The sequence below is a fragment of the Gopherus evgoodei genome, chromosome 4 (assembly GCF_007399415.2).
Source record: "Gopherus evgoodei ecotype Sinaloan lineage chromosome 4, rGopEvg1_v1.p, whole genome shotgun sequence".
Lineage (NCBI taxonomy): Eukaryota > Metazoa > Chordata > Testudines > Testudinidae > Gopherus > Gopherus evgoodei.
Window position 1 is genome coordinate 149,036,329 of NC_044325.1, and position 16,471 is coordinate 149,052,799.

Sequence of the window (16,471 nt, forward strand, 5' to 3'; positions counted from 1 at the left end):
TTCACTGTTGGAGTCGCTGTATTATTACACATACTTAGCATTCAGTCAGAGTGTTTCAGTTACATGTAAACAACATTTTATGGGATAGAACTCCATCAGAAACCAGCCTCTAGCTGCAGGCAATGGCCCACAAAGGCCCAGAGAATGGTTTGATTAATTGGCTAAAACATAATAGGGCAACAATATTAATTACTTTGTATAAATAACTGGCATAAATATATAAAATACAAATCCAGGCAGCTACTGTAAACTGTTCAAACCATCATGGGATTGAATTATTATCACCCACTGTATCTGTATTCTTCCCCCACAACAGATGCTGAGGAATCCACATTTCTCAACAGCAGAGAACTAAAATAGCTGTGTTTTGATAGGGTGAGGAAAGGAAGAAATCTCATTTGTCCAACTTTTTAATTCCATGATAAAGGAGCAAAGCAGCTAGAGAGAAAGTTTAGAGGAAGAAAGGTTTTTAAAAACCAATCCTTTTTTAAAATATATGGCTCAGCATCTGCATCCTTGAGACACTTTCCTGTCAGCTGCACCAATTCAACATTGTACAGTTGATTTTAATGCCAACATTTAAAAAAATAATGTGGCTCCCTATGCAAAGATGAAGCCATTTTATTGCAAAAAATTGCAGTTCTGTTTTGTGGAAGTCACCCAGACCAAACTTATAGCAGTAAGTGTATATAAGGTATAGGACAAGCATATTCCATGTGTCTGTGCAGGGTGAGGAGCACTGGGCAGTGTGAAATCAGAATATAGGACAAATCAGCAGAAAATAAGCTGAGATTTTCACTTGGTTTTCAAAATGTAAACCTTTGTGATAAACAGCTGGAAAATACAAATTACAGTGAATGAGAAGCTATTTCTGAGTTCAGACCAACCAACAAAGAATATGGCTAGGTGCTATCAAAACCATACCCCATGGATGTGGCAGTGCACGTGAAGGAGAGACGGCAAAAGGGAACTGAACAGCAGCCAGAGCAATCTTTCCAGCTCCTGAGGCAGCCCTGTGAACCCTCTGTGTATGCCAGTATTTGCACAGCCCGTTCCCTGGACCCAGCATGACCAACAGCCCTGTCTCATGATTACATTAGCTTAATCCTTAAATGCTGAATTGGTATTAATCAAACAAAAAACTTTTCTTAAAGAATGACTCATCAGGCCAAGCAGCAAAAATACAGAGTCTGAAGCTTCACGGAAAAAAAGCTCCTCTTTAAATTCCCTATCAGTGGGGATGAGGTGATTAGCATCTCCAGCATCAAGTTCTCCAGCTGCATCCATTTCCAGTTGCCTCCACAACACTCCAGTGAAACCAGGCATAGGAAGTTGATGGATTGTACTAATTTTTTTGTGTCCATTTTCTTCCAGTATTTGAGCTTTCCATGGACTGAGCTGCATCTCAGTAAGTATGTCCAAATTGTGCATCAGACAAGGCGGCAGCATTTGTATGCAAAACTCCTCTTTATGTCCCAGTGATGACTACATCCCTCTTCCGTGTTTCAGCACCTGTGTTTTCACTTCCTCTGAAGAAATTTCATTTTATTTCCTATAGAGAAAATGAAAGACAAAATTAGAGTCTGAAGAGGCTCCAGAATCAAAAGTTAAATAGAATGTCTTAAGTTTCAAAGCCATGTAAACCATCTTGGCCAACAGAATCAGTTTGAGATGGAAAGTGACTTAAGGCTCTTTAGTTCATTCTCAGCCAATGCAGGATTGTTCCCAAATGCTTCATCTGGCCCTGTTTTATATGTCTTCAAGTATGGGGCTACCATCATTCATTTTAGCCAAAGATTTCTCACCATGCATGGTGAGAAGTACCAAGTGGCACTGGCAGGGGATAGATTTGTAAAGAAATGAGTTGCAGCTCATTTTGAGCATTCTGGGGAATTAGCAGCACCTGAGAAAAGTAAAAGACTATGCAAGGTAGAAAATGTGCTCCCCTTTTGGCCACATTCTGCCTGCTCAGTGGACACCTTTATATGCAGGCTCAACAACTGACCTGGCCAACAACAAAACCAAACAAACATTTACCCAGACTGCGAAGAATTTTGTTCATTCCGCTTGGTTCTGTCTCCGGAATGGTCTCCAAATACTCCAAGGCACGGACCTCAAACAGGCCTAGGGAAGAAAAATATCATTTAGTCACTTGAGCTGCAGTCTGCAAAGAAATGGAACAAGCCACACCATTGATAACAAAAAGCATAATCTATTCGAGCCCCATCTTGCAGGCACAAACTTCTGCTAATGTAATGTAATTAGGATCTACAGGATCAGGCCCAAAAATGAGATTCTGCTTTTCACTTGAGAAATATGTTGGCTTAGTAGAGATCATTTCTGTTTGAAAATGAGAAGGGTTAAAAGCTATCAGCACCTTTCAGAGCCCAGTAACTCCTGCATTACATTAGCCAAAGTGCCAAGAGGGCAGATGGCAAGCATTGAGCTTGGAACTGTACTATGATTAGGATCCCTCAGTCTCTTCTGAATCAGCTTCTAAGGATTTAAAATCATACAAGAGAATCCTTGCAGGGTCATTTTGATATATACATTTCTCATTTTACACAAAAGTGACTTATGCACCAGAAAAGTGAGATGAAGCAGCTGGAATTGCAGGTCTCACCTTTGACCCCACTCTTACGGAGTTCCCGATCCTGTATGAATCCTGCAAACATCTGTGTTTCCATGAACAGATCCAGGAAATGGCGCACATTGCGGGAGGTGTGGGACTTTCGGAATGGCTCTCGCTGGAACACCCGCTCTCCCTTCTCTGTGACATTCATGTGCAAGGAGTAATGTCCTACAATCTCCACAAAGAACTGTACAAAGGCCTCAGAGACCAGAGAGTTCAGAGTTACATCACCTACCAAGAGGACACAAAAGTCATTATTTCACACTGCAGCAGTGTCCTGGGAGAATCTCTTTCACTCCTCCTAAAACCCCAGCAGACTAACAGCCATTCTGCCTGAATAGGGCTAGATGGGTCACCACCATTGGATGGGTGGTAACATATAGGAATTGCACCAGACACAAATTGATATCAGAACTTTGAGTGATTGCTTAGTACAGACCTGCTGATGAACTTGCCTGGAATGACTCACTGCTTTGAGATAAGTTTAAAAGCTACTGTATAAAACTTGGATTCTGCACATAGTGTGTCAGACTACACTCTGAAGTACAGAAACTCTTATCTCTGTTTAATGAAGAGCACTCTGGTCCCTTCTGACCTTAAAGTCTAAGATTCTATGATTACACAAACTCAAAAATACCACCAAGAGAACAGGCGCGGTCTTACGTGGATCAGGCAAATCTAGGGCACTGCATTTCTCATTCTGCTTTTTTTTTTTTTTAAATAATAATCCACCCAAATAGAAAAGCTTCTCTCAGTGAGATCACATGGAAATAACTTGTTAGCACGTGGCCCCAGCCATTTTCCACCATTTATCTTTAATTTGCAGGTTCTCTCATTTCAACCAGAGAAAATCTCTCAGGCTTCCATATAGCGCAAACACTTTGATACAATTACCTTGTGCGTAAATCTGCTCCTGGAACAAAATTTCATTTCGTTCCTCCAAAATCTGTACAAGCGCGGCCTGGAGTTTATGAGGTAGGATCTCATCCTCGTCTGATACCTAAACAAAGAGATGACTCTTATGGCACATGTATTACATCTCACATCATGACAGACTGTCCACGTCGAACAGAGAAAGGGATGCTTGTGACATGCTAGTTTAAGTGATCATATAGGAGTTACTCTTATGTAGTGTCCACATGTATTGACAGCAAAGAATGTGTGCCTTGTAGCCGCAGAAATGAAAACATGTCAAGCAAATATAAACATTTAAACCAGATACTTAAAGTAGCTAAATTCAAGTTCCCATATAACAAATACTCAATACAAAACAAGACTTTCACGTCTGACACACCCAGTATGCAGATCCAGATTCTGAACATGCCCATGATAAAACACCAAACAAAATTTATTGTGGAGAAAGAGCAAATTAAAAGGTCAGTCTTGGTGAGGAACTGATCCTTTAATACCTGTGTCTATCAGACTCCATGTGCTGGCTGCAATGCAAAGTAGAACAGTGAGTCAGAGAATTCTCAACTGGGAAAAAAAGGCAATAAGATCATATCAGTACCACACTGGAAATGGAACTGCTTCAACAAGGACTTTTATAGTCTCTGTAGGACTTTATAAGAGTAAGTCAAAGAAAAAATGAGGAATATTGTCCTGTGAACCAAGTATAACAAGTCAGGAAAGTCACTTAAACCTCTTTGCCTCAGTTTCCCCTTGTTTTGAAGATAATACAGAGTTGCCTCCTGGGGTATCAAAATGCTTAGCCAAATTTGTATGGCACTAAAGTGTGAAGTGCTAGTGAAGTAATATTATCTGAAAAGGAACTACAATCAAGTGGAATATTAAATCATCCAGCATTCTAAAATTAACAAACAGCTAAGAGAATGCACTATGACCACTAATCCCAAACAACATAATGCTTTATTTCTACCTAGGGAATTGTTACACACCCACTAAACAATACTTTAACATGTATATACAACAACTCTCATTTGAGGATCTCAAAGCATTTTTCAAACAGAGAATATTTGAGACTAGCATAAAATCCCAAGTGAGCAGTGGTGATTTCTCAGAAAAAAACAAAGTTTAGGAAACAAACTGACTAGACAATAAGGATAGAAACCTTGTGGAGAACAAATGCCCAGAATAGAAGAGAGGCCACAACACAGGCAGGAAAATTGTGCCGTTGGGAAACAATTAAATATCTAGGCCCTAAACAGAATAAAGCACCTCAAAATGCAACTGGCAAAACTACCAAATTAAAAGTGTGATGCTAAACTATGAGCAAAAAGGCCCCTGAAAACTCATGTTTGGAAAAGATAATAACGTTGCTATTACAATTATGTTGTTCCCCATGACTTTCCTACTCAAGTAAAAAGTAAAGGTTATCCTAAATTATTCATTAACATGATTCATATATACTTAATTGTAATATTAAACTATAAAGAAAATTGCTGAATGGTAGAAAATAAAGGGTTACGTTTAGTCAGTTTAATGTTGATGTACTGTTAATGATTTATAACAGAATGGAAAACAAAAAATTATGAAAGTTTGGGTAAATGTATATCTGGATATATATATAATGTTAAATAGTGTTGACTGAAGGAAAGCTAATGAAAATGTAATGTGTATAGATATAAGAAACCAAGTGAACGAAGGCTCAAGCTGGAGAATACCAGTCCAGAAATTGAGATGATCATCATGAAATGTAGAAGAGCTCCCTGGTACCCTGGAAATCAGTAGCTTGCGCTCCTACCTGTTCCGTCTTTTCTGTCTACTCTGTTTTTTATACATATATATGATCAAAAATTAGAACTGACAATATTCTGTTTGAAAATGTATAAAGGGAAAAACTGATTAAGCCTAAATTGAGTGGACTCATGCCTCAGTTTTCAACCTTACAACGCCCAACTATCTCATTCCACATCAATCTCAGCTGCCTTACCTTGAACAGAACGCCAGAGTGAGTTCAAAACAACACAGAAGCCTAGTGTTCTTACTCCACATAGAGAAAGCACTTACAGATATCTGGGCCAGCCCTAAGCATAAGCCAAGTAAGTAGTACGTTGATTGAGGGTCACGTATGCCATCCAAACTCTGGAACTTGCAGGCCAGTACCATCTCCCTCTAACAGAGAATCAGAAGGAAGGCACCACTTAGTCCTATCTTTGAAACCCTGCAGATCTAAGTCTGTTTGGGCTGGTACTTGGTTGGGTTTCTTGCACATATTTATCCTGTGATGCCCTACAGAGTGACCCTTTGCCCTATATGCTGGGCAGCCATCAGAAAGGTTATTTCACTCACCTGTTGCAGAAAGCTGTCAGCACAAAGATCAACAATCAGTACCTGGGGAAAAAGAAGCAGACACATTAACCATTATTATGCCTAGCTCAAGTATGAACTATGCAGCTATAGAGAGAAAAGCACCAGTCACAGAACCACGCAAGCCGCACAGACACAAACCTATCAAGTCTTTCAAAACAGTGAAAATTAAGGAATTTAGAAAATAAAAGCCTGTGGAACATTGATAAGTGGCTGGCAAGTCACCAGCAGATTCTGTGTGCACCATATTAAGGGAGAATTTAGTATGTTTGCAAAATAAAACAATCCACCGAACTCCTCCCACATGGTTGGTAGGCCAGCAGCATCTGAACTACCCCTTGCATCTGAACTACCCCTTGCATTTCCTCTGTAATATCCCCAAGTCTCACCTCTTCTATGGGCAGGTCCTGGAGCTGCGGTAAGGAGCAAGAAAGAATGCCAATAAGGAATGGGGTTGGAGAGCAGACAATATCGATCATGGATGCTGGTAGAACAGGAATGTAGGTGTGTTGCCAAGTGAAGGGGTAAAGTGTTGCTACCACAGCATGGCCACATTTAGACAAGGTGCTAGAGGGAGAGAAAAACCACCTAATGAATTGTCAGCATGTTAAATGGTCAGATCCCAGCTACAGAGTTAAGTGACAAGTGCCCAGTACTCAGGGAAAAAACTTAATTCATACACACCAGGACTGAGAAGGAGCCTAAGGTCTCCATTTACACTGTCACTTATTCACATCCTGATCTTCAAAAGGAAGCTGGGAACGGGAGCAGCAGCACACACCAGCTGACAAAGTCTGTCTTGTTAGGTCACATACTAAATGCTCCCTTATCTCCTTTTGAAGTGCACCATTTAGACTCCACTTCTGATCTAGTTTTTAACAGGTTTGCAGTTAAAACTCAGGTTAAATTTTCACATGCAGAATGAAAAACACAGTCTTGACTGACTGTCCATATGCATGGGGCCCAGGGCAGCCTGAAGATCCTACACCCACATGCCTAGAGCCTTGGGCAACTTGTGCACTCTTAAGTTCTTAGCACACACAGAGCCCCAGGAAGCTCTTAAAAAGGCAACTGTTTCAAAGAAATATAAAACATTAATTTGTTCAGGAAGAAGGGCACAGAAGCAGAAGGAAACATGGAACTTCTTAAAGCAAGATGTGTTTGACTCATTTCTCACCTCAGATTGTCCGCAACAAAGATCACCCTCCTTTCCAGCAGGAGAGAGGCACACACCCGGATCAGATGGCAGACGCTAAGGCACTTAAACAAGCGCTCGAAATCCACGTGTTCCAGCCGGGAATCCAACGGACGGCAGAGGTCAATGACCTGAAAACAAAGCAGAGATGCAAGGAGTCAGAGATGCACAGCGAGACTGCAATGCAGAGACAGACCTGGGGATTTGGAAGCGTGTCTGAAAACAAAACAATGGATGCTCTACCAAAAGTGGGATGCGAAGGCTCACAAGTGTCATATGCTCTGTCTCACCCTTGGAGACTGGTGCAAGGTACTGAGCTCACTCCTTCTCTACAAAAGTCTCAAGAGTCATTTCTATTGTAGTTTAACTTTCTTGGCAGCATATTTCTCTCCAGGGACTTGTGTGGAGATTAAGTAACAATCCTCACTTTGAGAAATCTACAGCCAGCGCTGCACAACAGCAGACCAGTCAAGCACCACTATACCAGGCACACACTGTCACCTTATACAGACAGCAACCCAGATCTGCAGCCACGTCCTGGTTTCACAGTTACCTCATTTCCTGCTCCTGGCAGGAAGCTCTTCACAGTAATTGTGCGTCCAGGAGCAGGGAAAGGAGCCTCCATGACACTGCGCATGAACGGGTGCACCAAGGCTGGGGACATCTCTCGTCTCTTCTCTACCTCATCCAGAATCTGCAGGAAAACAAACAATCTCTGGTTGCTGTATTGTCATTGCAGCACAAGACAGGACTAGGGGTGAAAAATACCCCTAGATGTTTGACCACAAACTGCAGCTCCAATAATCAGGGCTCTAATCCAGATTTACACCTTGACTCACACCTAAGGGAGCGCTCCTGCACAGATGTGTCACATAGGGACACCAAAAGGCCAACAGAGAGTGGACAATGTTAAAAATCAGCTGGTGATACCATGAATGGAAGCAAGGAACTGGCTCTGTAGGCCCCAGCGTGGTCAATAAATCTCATTACATTGCTGAGAAAACTCCCATCATAGGAGGGACATGGCCACTTGGGAATAAAACTGCTGCTTGAATTTAATGGGCCGATTTCCAGCAGCGTCAAATACCTTCAGTTTTGAGACATTCCTTTTTCCCCTCTTCACAATCTGTTCAGAATATCTGATTCCTCCCAGACAAGCATATAGTGGTCACAGATATTTAGTTACAGAGCTGTGAAACCAGTCAGAATAGAATCACTGACATGGCGGCTAACCGATATTTGCACACCCTGTGGGCATGTAACTAGGAATGAGCAGATGACATGAAGAGAAGAGACACTAAGACTTGGCATTAGGAACCTTTTCCTGAGATTGAAGTGGATTTGGCTGTGGAACGGTCTGCCAAGTGCTGGAGTCATTTAAACTGGGCTAGACAAAGCACTAGGTAACATGCAGCAAGGAACCAACCTGCCCTGGGTCAAGGTTACTATTGTCAGATGCAGCAATGCTATTAGAGGCTGTACTGCAGCAGCTCAGCTATTTCCTGGAGCTCTCAAACTGTCAGAAAGGCATTTTGAGAGGCACAGGTCTGACTCTGATGCGACAGGTTGTAGCGCATGGGGTAGGCTGCTCACTCACCTTGGAGAAGAGGTTGAAGCAGCCCAGGCGGCTCACCATGCAGTACACCTCTGGGAGCCGTTTCCCTTTCCCTTCTGGCTACAAGGCAAGGGGAACGCAGAAAGTTACACCTGTAGCAGAGCAAGGGAAGCAAGGCAGCGAATGCCCATGCCAGTGCTTGAGTGATATTGTAGCCTCCCAACATATTCAGCCCATGTGATTGGATTTCACACCGTGTGCTTTTTGCTACAAATCCCTCTGCACTCAAAAAACTCAAAGTAATGAGTCCCAAGAACTGGCTCTTGTGCGCGCGAACACACACACACAACTACATTCTAGGCATTGTGTGCCATAGGATACTGATAACACCATGCACCTTCCTCTACACTGCTGCTCTACCCACTGTCAGAGGGCTGGTAACCCCAGAACCAGCGTTGAGAGCAATGCAGCTCACACCTAGCCAACAAGCTGCTGCTGATCTAGGTCCTAGCTGGATCGCAAAACCCTCCACCCCATCAGTGTGGACCCTCTCTATGGCAGCATGTCTCACAAACAGCAGCTTACCAAGAGCTTCTTGCAGTAACCGAACCAGCGGCTGCCATCCTCGCCTGTCAGCACGAAGGAAAAGGTTTCACTGGGGAGCCCAAGAACAGTCAGAGTCAGACTCACCATGCAATTCACTGACAGTGGAGGGGTGGGGGTTCACAGGGGAGCAGGTCAGTCAGGGGCAGATGTAATGTGGAGCAAGTGCAACACCCCACACCCCATCTGCAGCCCTTTGATCTCAGTGTGGGAGACCTAGAGAGCTGCTCCCTGGCTTTGGATTCCTTCTCTCCCACACATAGCGGGACAGGATGCCTGTAGGCTGCGGAAGATTCCTCATCAGGATGCTGTCTCCAAGCTCCTCCACTCTGCCAAGCACCAATAGCAGCAGCCAACGTGGGCAGGAACTAACCCTGGGACAGTGCTGCAGACTCTACATAAGCTAGAGGCTCTGCTGGGAGTAGCAGGAATGCGGATGACTAGAGATATGGCCCTGCAGGGGGTGGAAGGGACCACCCCTGCACCTCATCTTCCCCTAGATTTTGGGATCAAAACCTCCAGCGAGTTCTCCTTCCCTTGGCCTATCTCCTCCATTTCATCTTGATTCAGCTACAGCCACCTGGGCTTTGCCAGAGTGGCTGGCAGATGCCTACAAACCCAGCACCAGCACCACATGTCTCTCAGTTACTTCAGTAGGAACCCAGCAACCAGGATCTATTCACAACACCAGCCTTTACCTTTTAAGCTCTGATGTTGGAAGCCAGGCTTTAGGATCTGGAAAGCAGAACTTGGGGATGACCTTTAGCCTCTCCTCGGTATCCTTTGACTGCCTGAAGGGATGCTCGGGCTGGGAAAGGTAACAAATGGCTGTTATACAGGGCAGTTCTCCCAGGATCACAGAGAACAATGGCAGCAGCATTCACTGTAATAGGCATAGTATCCACCCTGCAGCAAGGGCTTGTGTGCATCAACCCCTAAAAGCCTGATATAGGGACTGCAGGAGAATATACTCTGGCTACACCAAATTCCCAGCTTCCTCTCATACTGCTCCATGGAGCTCAAAGCACAGAGTCCCTGTTCAGCCTTGACAACAGATTCAGCCCAGGTCTCTTATGGGTCTGGTACATACTTATGTATCATTAAACAGTTTCAATGCTCAGCTCCCCAAAGAGAAGAGCTAATTCCTGGTCCCACGTTTCCAATGGAACAGACTTTTTTTTGCTACATCCTGTGCCAAATAGGTTTAGCTGAGGATATAGCTTAGCTGCATTTCCCAGCTTATAATGGAATAAAGCTGGGAGAGCTCCCCCTAGTGATCACTGCAGGGTGAGACTGTCCCACTCAGTCCTCTTGAGAGGAGATGCCATGATACTAACACAGAACAGAAATATCTTCTCAAGGTTATACTTGTGTCTGTAATGGGCTGAGATCCCAGTTTGCACAGTAAGGAGAGTACATCCCTTCTATGGTCTGTTACAAAGGGAGGGAAGGGAGCAAGGTTTCATGCATCATTAAGAGATGAGAAGGGCACAAATTCTTTGACATCAGGTACTACAGTTACTTCCACTCAGCCCAAGTCAAAGTCCCTCCACCTTCAGAGCTGCTCAGGAAGGACAGAGGGGGGTTCCTTTAGTGCTTCCTTGCGGAACCACTGACTCAGCTGCATTTGGAGTAAAGGATTCAACCACTTATGGGAAACATCAGAGAGACAGAAAACCATATGGTCTTTTCCAAGGAAAGCATGTCATATTTGGGAGTCACACTTTCAATCACTACATAGTTCAGTGGGAACTTCAACATCACTTCAAGTGTCACAAGATGAGACAGGTTAGAAAGGTAGCATGGCTGGTCTCCAAAGGATGCCCGTTGCACAGGAGTTTTGCTGACCCCAGGCAGCCCATGGAAGAGGGGGACAGGCAGATTACTTGTGAGCAATGCTATTTTTAGGAGTTAAGACTAATCTGTAAATCACAGCACCCAAGGTATAATCAGTGCTCCCTAATTACTGGTATGACATTTCCTCATGAATCCCAGTATGAAAGACCCTCCTGTGTAAATGTGGTTATATTCAACCAAATATTCTAAATCAGGCAAAGAGTAAACAGACATTGAGAAAATCATTAGTTTTGTCAGTATCATTACAAAACCAGGCCAACAGCCATGTGGTGCAGACTGGAATTGATCCACTGAGGAGTGTGGTAGGGAATGAAGATGCTCTGCCCCTCCCCAAATGCTCTGATGGTCACAGGGAGGAAGAACTCACTAGACCACATTTTCACTGCCTTTCAATATTGGGAGTTTATCAGCGCCGCTCATTTTCACCCTGTTGAACTGAGCCTGCTCTCTGGGACCGGCAGTGTTCCTTTCCGTGAGTCACCGAGTCTGTTTAACCATAATCCTCTCAAGGACATGTCAAACCCTTGGCGCTCTGGACACAGTAAGTTCTCTTGCAGCCCCAGTTACCCTCCCATAATGGTGGGATGACTGCACCCCTTACGGAAAGGGAACACTAATTCCCAACAATAACTTTTCTTTTTGCAAGAAGCAGGGAGACTTCTTTTCTGGAAACTTTGAAAATCCACAGTATCTTATGGTGCACTGCTGACACAGCCCACAGGAGAGGAGAGGAAATGCAGCTGTAGAGCCAAAGCTAGACTGACCTCATCCTGGCTGCTGTTGATACACAGACAAGGAGGGATGTGTTGACTCATGCCACATGGGAAACAGCGACTAGATTCCATGGGGTTTCATTCTCTTTTTCTCCAAATATCAAGATGAAAAGCCGCGTAAAGCAAACGGAACAAAAACTGAGACCAGCTATGCCAGCTACAGAGCTGTAAGCAAACTTATCGACCACAGCAAGGCTTTCATTCTGCATGTTCAGATCCGAATGCGTAGCAAAGGGCAGCCTCAGAGATCCCTCACACTAGCCCTGGTGTGACCAGAACTGCAAGGAGCGAGAAGGGTGATAATGTCAGAGCTATAGGGAGGTGAATTGTAGTTTGCTCCATGGTCCTACACTGAACAGAGTTTTCAGATGTTATTGTCTGCCCAGGCTTTGAGAAGGTCCCTGTCACTGGTATCTGAGCACCTTCCACAAGAAGTAAAAACAAATAATCTCTTCCAGCCCGGCCAGCATGGAGAGGGGAGAGCAGTTCTCATTTCATAAAAGGGCTCAGCAGCAACATTTTCAGTTCAAATGACTTCAGAGGAAACCCAAACCCCTCCTGGGCTTGATTCTCTCTCAGCATAAGCAACTGCAAGAGAAGAGTGTGCTTCTATTCCCTGCCAATCCCACCCACAATACCAGATTCTAGGGGTGATTGTCCCACTAACACTAGGTTCTTCGTGGGTTTTGACACATCCAGGACACTAGATCAGTATCAGATCACTCTGTGGAAATGCACCTGAAGCCCCATGTGCTCGGAAGCAGAATACAGCCTGCCACAACACAAACCCAGCTGTATCCATACTACAAAAGGAACTTGGTAAATTACTGTTTATAGTGCAGCAGAGGACAGGCCCAAGTTAACTGTTGCCTGGGCACTTCAGGGCTCTGCACAGCAGCTTTACCCCTTCTCATGTGAAAGCCAGAACAGGTTTAATAACTGCTCCAAGTGACACACGGTCTAATTACATGCTGGACCCTGCTGTTCTCCCAGCTCTATCGCCACACTCAAAAAGGGAAGGAATGGCTGCATGCATGTACAGGATTTAAAGCAGCAAGGTTAACAACTGGAGTAAAACTCTCTTTCGACCAGCATTTAAATCACTTTCTATTAGCACCCTTCAGGAGACCAGAGAGAAGAGAAAATTCCTCACCTCCTGAGAGGCTCCAGAGCAAACAACAGGTTCAAACACTGCAGGCTCAGTAAGAATCAAGGATTGGGTTGTGCTACTCCCTCTTTGCGTGTAGCAGGGCAAGTGTCATAGGAGAGGACATTTTCCCCATGAAAATCTTGAAGTGATATGCATTTTAATATGGCCAAATGTCAAATCATACCTCTGGGAACAAAGAAGGCAGGCCAAACTTACTAACTGGGGGACTCTCTCCTGGGAAGCAGCACAGGCTGGCTGCACATTGTGAAAAGGACTTGGGGGTTATGGTGAATAATCAGCTGAACATGAGCTCTCAGTGAGACACCATGGCCAAAAGGGCTAATATGATTCTTGGATATAAAAAAACTGGAAAATCTTGCATAGAAATCTAGAGAGGTTATTTTACCTCTGTATTTGGCACTGGTGTGACCGCTGCTGGAATATTATGTCCAGTTCTAGTGCCCACAGCTCAAGGAGGATGTTGTTCAATTGGAGAAGGTTTGGAGAAGAGCCATGAGAATGATTAAAAGATTGGAAAGTATGCCGTATAATCAAAGAGTCAAGGAGCTCAATCTACTTAGCTTAACAAAGAGGTTACGTGACTTGTTCGGTCTGCAAGTATCTACCCGGGTAACAAATTCAATAACAGAGGGCTAACAGACACAGGTATAACAAGATCCGATGGCCTCAGTTTGAAGCTAGACAAATTCAGACTTGAAATTAGGTGCAAAATTTTAACGAGAGTAATTAACCACTGGAACAGTTTACCAAGGGTTGTAGTAGTGGATTCTCCATCTCTGTCATCAGGGAAATGAGAGACAGAGGATGGGTGACTTACTCAGGTCTGTGGCAGAGCCAGAAGTTGAACCCAGGCGGTTAGAACCCTAACAACTGGACATCCTGGCTCTGCTCATCTGCATAGAGCCAGGGAAATGGAGGGAGGGAAAAATAAATCAGCAGATACAGTGAAGCTGACAGGACTTGGCGTCTGCGCGGCACCCACCTTGCTGGGGAACTGCTGTATGACCTGCGGGGTGTATGTCGTTTCTGACTGCTTCTTCTGCAGGGACACCACCACAAAAAGCTCAAACAGCTGCTGCTCCTGGAATTCAATCAGATCCCGCTCCAGGGTCTGATAGTGTGGGTTCCTCTTGGAGGTCAACTGTACTTGCAGCAGGCGTTTGTGGTGACCTGAGAGAGAAGGACCAATTCAGTGACTGGAGGCTAGGGCTGTAACTGTGATCATCTGAGGCTCTCCGAGTGTTTAAACAAGGGGAAGTCTCATTACTTGCATTTCACAAGTGAAGAGGTGAAGGGACTTGCCCAAGATCACACGGCAGGTGAGTGGCAGAGCTCTGGAATGGACGTCAGGTCCCAACATTGAGCCTCGTGCCTCCTTCCCAGAGCAGGACATCCCAGCTCAGTTCCCACCAGCACAAAGCACCCACAGAGACACAGTAATGTCCCCAGCCCCTTTGCCTGGTGGATTTTATCAGTAGCCCAACACCTTCAATGCCCCATAGGTTGTTTTTTTGTCATGGCCCAGAGACTCCCCCTAACCTCTAGCAGCACCGAAGAATTCATGTGTCTGAGTGCTAACAGGGCTGCTGATGGGGAAAGACTGAGAAGGGGCCTCATTCTGTCAATGGAGCATGTGGCCAGGGGCGGGGGGAGAGAATCTCCATAATGCTGCTATACTCCACTCATAAGAGTAACAACTTCAGCAGCAAGGGAATTCAAAATGGAGGTAGAATCCATCTCCTCCCCTCCACCCCATCCAGCCTGTCCCATACAGCATCAGATTCTCCCTATAAGACGCATGGGAAACACTGGCATAGCCAGGGGGCTGCAAAGGGTCTGACACATGCTCTGTGGGTTTGTACTATCCGGCCAGACTCACTTGGTGACTCATTTGCTCTATTTTAAGACAGCCTACCACCTCCTCCCCAACACAGTGGGATGGAGTTTTGCCATCAGCCCCAAATTATGGGCTTTTGTATGTCATCTACGGGAAGGAAACATTTAAATCAATCCAACTGGTTCCTTGTCACTGGGTACTTCCAGCACCTAGCTATCACATTAACAGGCATGCTAGACAGATTCATCTGTAGTAAATTCAGGGCTGCAGGCAAATTTTTTTTACTATTTCATTTCCCAACTCTGGGAAGTGGAAGCTCAGATCCCTTCTGTGCCAACTAGGGCAGATCAGTCAGCACTGAATGCCTAGATCTGAGCCTGTAGTTCTGGTTGTCCCACCAGTGTTTACGTCAAGCCAAGGAACCAAACTATCTACTTCTCGCTGACTCCCTTCCAAACAGGGCATTTCACAGCATGGCAAACGTGAACAGAGAAAAGGGGTACGGTGCTCAGTTCTGAGCACCAGAGACAATCCACGAGGGTGAGTTACTTCAAGACACGCATTTTACTTAGAGTAGGGAGTGACCCCAGGGTGACTGGCAGGTGAGTGGCACAGCCCAAGAGGCTGAGACCTGGCACATAGGGCTCGACATGCTGACTCAGTTCCATCCAGATGCTTTCATCTCACTGTCACAAGCAGCTTGTTTGACACAAGAATAACAGCTTCCTACATTATCTACAGGAAGCACAAAAACCTCAGGAGTGGCTAATCCCACATAGCCCTGCCAAAATTAATTAGGCTATGGCAATAGGACCAGCCCCGGTGACTCACTCACTCACTTTTCGGCAGATTCTCTGTCTCACTTTCATTCCCGCTGGTTTCACCTGAAACAAGAAACAAGGCTTTCATAAAATCATAGTTGCCATGGTAAGGTGGGTGACACCTATGACTGCAGAAGGGGCGGCATCCGAGCCCTCCCTTAAGTCTACGCCACGTAGGGCCACTCATTAGACATCTTGTTCATTACAGAAGTCTCAGGAAAGCAGCCCTTCGCTAGTAATAATATAAATCCCAAAGAACATCAGAGATGAAGTCAGATTCACCACTTCCAGGGACATATTGACCAGGAAGGGAGATTCTGAATAGGTATTTAAGCCCTCTAGGTGAGTTAGCATAACTTTGGGGCTGAATACAGTTTGTATTCTTTATTTAAAGCTGTTGGGTTCCAAAGCCTCTTTGGTTTCCTAAGTGTCTCTCCCAAAAGGGCCACCTGAAAGCAGCATGAGAGAGCAACAGGTGACCTCACGACAAATAGCTTTAACACCTCAGCATGGCGCTACCCCAGCACTGAAGACTCAGCCACAGAAAGGGATCTTCCCTATGTAACACTATCAAACTTGGATTAAAGAGATGTACAGGGCTTGATTTGCAGAGATGCTGAACACCCAACTCCCACCAGAGTCAGTGCAAGATGCAGGAGCTCAGCACCTGTGAAAATCAAACTGCTGTGGCAAAGTTTGCTCATTCTCTGAGCAGTAGCTGCAGTATGAAGCCCTCATTATGCTGACAGGACTGTGG

The 16,471-nt window shown here is 44.8% G+C and overlaps 1 protein-coding gene across 11 annotated transcripts in view; it reads right to left on the reverse strand.

The window, feature by feature from the left end:
* Positions 1 to 16,471, reverse strand: part of DENND2C (DENN domain containing 2C) — a 50,770-nt gene continuing 34,299 nt past the window's right edge. For 5 of the 11 annotated variants that reach the window (XM_030561777.1, XM_030561775.1, XM_030561779.1 and 2 more), the window contains exons 8-21: positions 15,733 to 15,777; positions 14,039 to 14,226; positions 9,954 to 10,063; positions 9,238 to 9,307; positions 8,695 to 8,772; positions 7,651 to 7,791; positions 7,080 to 7,228; positions 6,292 to 6,469; positions 5,885 to 5,926; positions 5,603 to 5,707; positions 3,527 to 3,632; positions 2,624 to 2,863; positions 2,038 to 2,124; positions 1 to 1,552 (exon numbers count right to left, since the gene is read on the reverse strand). In XM_030561777.1, coding sequence (XP_030417637.1) covers positions 1,521 to 1,552; positions 2,038 to 2,124; positions 2,624 to 2,863; positions 3,527 to 3,632; positions 5,603 to 5,707; positions 5,885 to 5,926; positions 6,292 to 6,469; positions 7,080 to 7,228; positions 7,651 to 7,791; positions 8,695 to 8,772; positions 9,238 to 9,307; positions 9,954 to 10,063; positions 14,039 to 14,226; positions 15,733 to 15,777 — 1,571 coding nt within the window. In that variant the 3' untranslated portion in view covers positions 1 to 1,520. Of the gene's footprint in view, positions 1,553 to 2,037; positions 2,125 to 2,623; positions 2,864 to 3,526; positions 5,708 to 5,884; positions 5,927 to 6,291; positions 6,470 to 7,079; positions 7,229 to 7,650; positions 7,792 to 8,694; positions 8,773 to 9,237; positions 9,308 to 9,953; positions 10,064 to 14,038; positions 14,227 to 15,732; positions 15,778 to 16,471 lie in introns of those variants that run through there. The other 6 variants (XM_030561780.1, XM_030561781.1, XM_030561782.1 and 3 more) reach the window with 6 other exon arrangements.